At 37.6% G+C, this 6,144-nt stretch overlaps 1 protein-coding gene across 1 annotated transcript in view; it reads right to left on the minus strand.

Annotated features, from left to right (window-relative positions):
• Positions 1-6,144, minus strand: part of L2hgdh (L-2-hydroxyglutarate dehydrogenase) — a 33,766-nt gene that overhangs the window by 23,637 nt on the left and 3,985 nt on the right. The window contains exons 2-4 of the mRNA XM_010632708.3: positions 6,038-6,063; positions 5,024-5,139; positions 4,215-4,366 (exon numbers count right to left, since the gene is read on the minus strand). Coding sequence (XP_010631010.1) covers positions 4,215-4,366; positions 5,024-5,139; positions 6,038-6,063 — 294 coding nt within the window. The remainder of the gene's footprint in view (positions 1-4,214; positions 4,367-5,023; positions 5,140-6,037; positions 6,064-6,144) is intronic.

The raw sequence follows: 6,144 nt of genomic DNA on the forward strand, positions 1-6,144 counted from the left end.
AAGAAAAAAAAAAAAAAAAAAAAAAAAAAAAAAGGAGGAGGAGAAGAAGAAGAAAGAAAGAAAGAAAGCAAATAAATAGTTCACAGAATGGAAGAAAATATCTGTAAATTATAAAGATGATAAGGTGTAGTATATGAATTATATATAACTTTTTTTTTTTTTTTGAGACAGGGTCTCCCTATGCAGCCCAGGCTCACCTCAAACTCACAACGATCTTCCTGAATGCTGGGATTACAGGCTTGCATCAACTCGCCCAGATAGAACTCTTAAAACTCAAAAACAAAAACTGTACAATTTTACATTGTGCCTTTTTTCACTAGTATTTTGTCAGGACCATCTTCCTGCATTACTAAAACAATTTTTAAAGTATCTTTAATGATGACAATGAGCTTTTATTCTTTTTTTTTTTTTGGTACCAGGGATCAAACTCAGGACCTCGGGCTTGCGAGGCAGGCGGCAGCTAAATCTCTGGGCCATGAGCTTTTATTCTTAAAAATAATATGGAGAACAGACATATTTACCAACCGTATAAAAATAAGGCTTTTAAGGGACTAGTATAAATGACTATGCTAATAATTAAAATAACCTACGTGACATGAAAAAATTCTTAGAAAGACACAAACTCTGAATCTGAATCAAAAAGAAAATCTGAATAGACCTAAAACAAAGAGCTTGAAAATGGTCCATGAAGAAAATCCCAGGCATCAGAAGCTTTACCATGAATGCTACCAAATGTTTAAAAAAGAATATCCATTCATATAAACTCAACTAATTCTGTGAGGCCAATATAAGTCGAATACCAAACCCAGTCAAAAACAAGAAACTTCAGACTAAAATTTCTTATAAATTAACACACAGACACAGGTACCAGGGCCTTGCACATGCTACACACGCATTCTACTACTAAGCAACACTCCCCACCCTCCCTTAGAAATACTGATGTGGAAATCATGAGCAAAATATTAAAGCTGAATGTAACAGTATATATAAAAAGGATAACATGTGATGACCAACTGTCATTCATCACAGGAAGGCATGATCAATTTAACAGTAAAAGCAAATTAATATAATGCACATGCTAGTAGAATAAAGGAAAAACACCACAAGATCACCTCAACAGGAACAGAAAAAGAGAAAATCCAAAATCTTAATGCTGAGATTCTACCTCACTCCAGAAAGCATGGCTGTTATCATGAAATCAACCAATAACAAATGCTGGTGGGGTTGTGGGGAGAAAGGAACCCTGCTCCATTGTTGGTGGGAGTGCAGAGTGGTGCAACAACTGTGGAAATCAGTGTGAAGATTCCTGAGGAAACTAGGATTAGAGGTCCCGTTTGACCCAGCTAGTCCCCTTTTGGGTATCTTTCCGAAAGAATTATAAGCATCATACCACAGCAATATATGTGCACTCATGTTTACAGCAACAGTTTGTAATAACTAAATCTTGAAAAAATTCAAATGCCTTATCAATCAATGAATGGATAAAAAAGATGGGGTTTTTAATACAACGGAGTACTACTCAGCCATAAAGAAGGATAAACTTGAGATATTTATAGCTAAATGGAGGCACCTTGAGACTACACTCTTAAGTGAAATACATTACACACATGTGTAAATATTGTGTTGTCTCTCTGATATGAGAAACTGAAAGTATAATTAAGGACAAAAATGAATAATAGGTAATATGAAATAGGAAGAAATTATTCAAAGGGAAAGGGGAACTAGGGAAGGTGAGGGGGAAAAGAAGGAAGAGAAAATAAAAGAGAGAAAAGAAAGAAAAATGGAAACAAAGCCTTTGTAAATGAGGGGAAGTGGGGAAGGGATTCAGAAAAAAACAAATGTGATGAATGTGATCATTATATATATTTAAATTGGACCAATAAAATTAATATTAAAAATAAAATGGAACAGAGTAACAACAAACCTACCACTCTACAAATTAGGAATAGGAAGGAACTTCTTTAATCTGATAAAGGGAATCTAAAAAAAAAGCTACTGTCAGCATCATATTTAAGAGTGAAAGACTGCTTTCTCTCTGAGAAACAACTCAAGAATATCCATTTTACTACTACTCAATACTGTGTTGGAGACCCTATCCATGGAAACTAGGCAAACAAAATAAATAAAGGCATCCAAATTAAGAAAGAAACAAAGCTAATTTATTTTGTACATAACATGATCCTGCATATAGAAAAGCCTAAGAAATACACACCCACACCCACATACTCTTGCACACTCAGAACTACTGAATGAGCAGCAAAGCTGCTCAATATACAAAATTAAGGACATTCTACACATTAAGAATAAACAATCAAGGGCTGGGGATTTAGCTCAGTGGTTGTGCTACCTGCCTCGCAAACTCAAGGTCCTGAGTTCAATCCCCAGTACTGAAAGAAAAAAAAAAAATCAAAAGTAAAATTAGGAAAGCAGTTCCTCTCACAAAAGCACCGATAAGAACAAAACATTGAGAAGAGAGTTGGGTTAGCTTCAAACTTGCAACCTGCCTTGGCCTCCTGAGTAGCTGGGATTCAGCTGTGCACCACTACACACAGCCAGAGTACTGCATCCTTAAAAATTATTAAGAGATTTTAACCGTTTTCAGCATAAAACAGGTAAGTATGTGAGGTAATACATAAGTTTGTTAGCTAAATGTAGTAATTCCACAATGGCTATATTGTTGTTTACATATTCATACTATCATGTACATATTCACATGTATGTTTTACATGATATATAATTTTTCTTTTTCAGTTAAAAATAAATAACTTTAAAAAGACAACATGTGCTATATTACTATATTATTAATCATTAGGCAAATGCAACTTAAAATGAGTTACAACTTCATATCTAGTAGGATGGCTAATACAAAAAGATAACAGGTGTTGATGAGGAAGAATATGGAGAAATTGGAATCCTTACTAATTACTGGGAGAAATATAACATAATGAAGCATTCTGGAAAACAGTTTTGTAGATCTTCAAAATGTTACAGATGGTTCCCATAGAATCCAACATTTCACTTCTAGGTACATATTGATGAGAGATGAAAATATGTTCCCATAAAAACTTCTACACAAATGTCCATAGTATTATTCATAATGGAAAAACAATATAAAAAACCTGAAATGTCTATTAACCAATGAACTGATGTGGTATATCCATGCAATGGAATCTTACTCCACCACCAAAAGGAATGAAGTAGTGATTCATGCTAATAGATGGATGAGCTTTGAAAACATTATGCTAAGTTAAAGAAATCAATCACAACAGGCCACATGGAAAGATGTTCTGATATGATTCTAGTTATTTAAAGTGTATAAATAGGAAACTTCATAAGGCCACAAAGAATATTAGTTGCTAGAGGGACTGGGGGAGGGTGACTGCTAACTGATTTCCTTCTTCGGTGATTAAAAAAATCCTAAAATTAGATAGTGGTGACATTTGCAAATATACCAGAAACTGAATTCTGAATATACTAAAAACTGAATTACCCACTTTAAAAGTATAAATTATGTATCAATAAAGCTGTTATTTTTTAAATTACATGAAGTCATGTCATTATGTTTTTGTCTTGTTTTGTTTTGGTACCAGGGATCAAACTCGGGACCTTGCACTTATGAAACAGGCAGCAGAACCACTGAGCTAAATCCCTGGCCCACGTCATCTTGTTTTTGTTGTTCCCAAATAAAAAAAGATTTCACAAATGATGTGGATACAAAAGCAGAAGATATGAGAATCTTTCAAAACTTCAGTATGAAGGCTGGGGATGTAGCTCAGTGGCAAGTGTGAGGTCCTGGGTTTAATTCCTGGTACCAAAATTGAAAAATCAAAAAAAAAAAAAAAAAGCCCCTTAAAACAAAACAACCTTGGGCAGGGATTTAGCTCAGTGGCACCACGCCTGCCTCCCAAGCAGAAGGTCCTGAGTTTGATCCCCGCTACAAAAAAAATAAATTTTAAAAAATCAATATTAAACATCACTAAGAAAATGCTAGCTATAAGCCAGCCATGAAAGTCCATGCCTGTAATCCCACCACTCTGGGAACTGAGGCAAAAGGACTGTTCAGCTTGGGCAACTTAATGACACCCTGTCTCAAAATTAAAAATTAAAAAGGGCCAGGGACGTGGCTCAGTGGAAAGGCCCTGGGTTTAATCCCCACTAACGGATTTAAAAAATGCTAGTTATATATTAGTCAAGGCCCAAGTAAAATGCCATACCTTGCCACACTGCTTGTAGGAAATCCCCTTTTGGTTACAATACTCATAGATGAGGGCTGCACCTTGTACGCAGAGTTTAGCCTTCAGAGATTCGGGTTTATAATAAATTCCACTATGTATTACACCACTGTTATGTCCAGTTTGGTGAACAGCTACAGAACAAGAAAGACAGGGTAAGAGAAACTACATGATTTGTACAAAACCCAGGAGGTGACAGATTACTGCGGGGGCTCTCAGAGCCTGACTGAATTTACTGAGACCACTGGGAACTTCCAGGTCAGCTTCCCCAGTATCCAGGTCACATCGTCCCTGCCCACCTCCGACTCCAACTGCAACTCTGGTTTTTAAACTACCTCTCTTTACCCAGCAAACCACTTCAAGGGCCCCTAGGATCTCTCTACCCTGCCCCAGGGCCTTTTCTAACTTTTCGGGGTGAGCTTCCACGCGTAAGGACAATTCCCAACCAAGAGACACAGGAGCTGATAGCTACCTGAGTTCAATCCCGGGATCACTGCACTGCTCCGAGATCCCAGCGGAATCAACCTCCCAGCAGCAGCCCTGAAAATACACCCTCACATGGCGTTTCCTCCTTCCTCTCTTCTCCCATCCACTCACTCCTTCCGCCTCCTCAGATCACCTGGGAAATAAATCACCTACACACATCTTTGTCCCAGCTGTGCTTCCAGGAGAACCCAAAAGATGTTAGTAAGATATGAACAACCTTTTGCGTGACTGACTGATGGATTAGAATTGACGAAATGAGCTGGGGCCCAAGCAAACCGGAAGAGCAATGCCGACAGCACAGGTACCTAAATCTTTCTCCTTTTCGAGAACACCGACTGAAAGCGCAGGATATCGCAGGTTGAGCGCTCTGGCGGAGGCGAGCCCCACGATTCCTCCACCGACCACGACGATGTCAAAAGAGCTGTGAGAGAAAGCGACCTTTAGAGGGATGATTATTTATAGTGGGTCTCAACGTCACATGAATACTTTTCATCACCAGTGGGCAATTAAACTATCCAGTTGTAATAATGAAAATCAAGTACGTGCTGGGCTTTGTGATGCTTGGCTTCACATTCAGAAACAAACCTTTAAACTTTGCGCAGTGACAGTATCATAGCCAATTAAGTTAATCCGAGACGCGATTATTGCTAACAGAAACAAACCTTTAAAAGTTACAGGCACTGCTGGTCAGTAGGTAAATCAGCAATAGCCCAGTGGCAGGGACATGGCTGGTCACCCAGGCCGCCGTTTCCTAAGCACTCTGCCAGGCCAGAATCACTGGTGACTTTTGTTAAGCATCACACTTTAAAACTATCATGCTAAACTATCCTTCAAAATTCAAATGTGGTATTCTGGAGGATAGGCTAACATATTAAGCCTTTAACACCTTAGTGTGTTAGAATTTATACTTTTTTTTTCCTGTTGAAAAGGAAATAGTAGTGAGATCATCACACCTTAAGGAAATAATTGGTCCAGAATGTGCTCAGACTTGCAGTCTTAGTCATGAGAAACACTGATTATACAACTATTTTTAAAAATTATGAATGGTACAAATTATAAATGGTATTTATCTAATTCTGTAATAAATCAGAACAGTAGAGTGAAGAAGTATCAGATTAGACCCTTCCTTTGAAATGATTGAAATTTAAATTTCAAAGTCCTTAGTAGAAGTGCATCAATTTGCCTGCAAATGTTACCATATCTGTGGCTACATGTGGCACCAGGAACAGTTCCCAAACAGCTAAGGACAGACATACAAACTTGATAAAGCAAATCCTGCATGTTAATTTGGTGATCAAGCAAGGTGTGATGGTGCACACCTGGAAATCCAGGACTTAGGAGGCTGAGGAAGGAGGATTGCCATGAGTTCAATGCCAGCCTGAACTACACAGTGAGATCCTGTCAAAAAAAAAAAAAAAAAAAAAAA

This window comes from Fukomys damarensis, unplaced genomic scaffold (genome assembly GCF_012274545.1).
Source record: "Fukomys damarensis isolate Sample0158 unplaced genomic scaffold, DMR_v1.0_HiC HiC_scaffold_17, whole genome shotgun sequence".
Classification (NCBI taxonomy): Eukaryota; Metazoa; Chordata; class Mammalia; order Rodentia; family Bathyergidae; genus Fukomys; species Fukomys damarensis.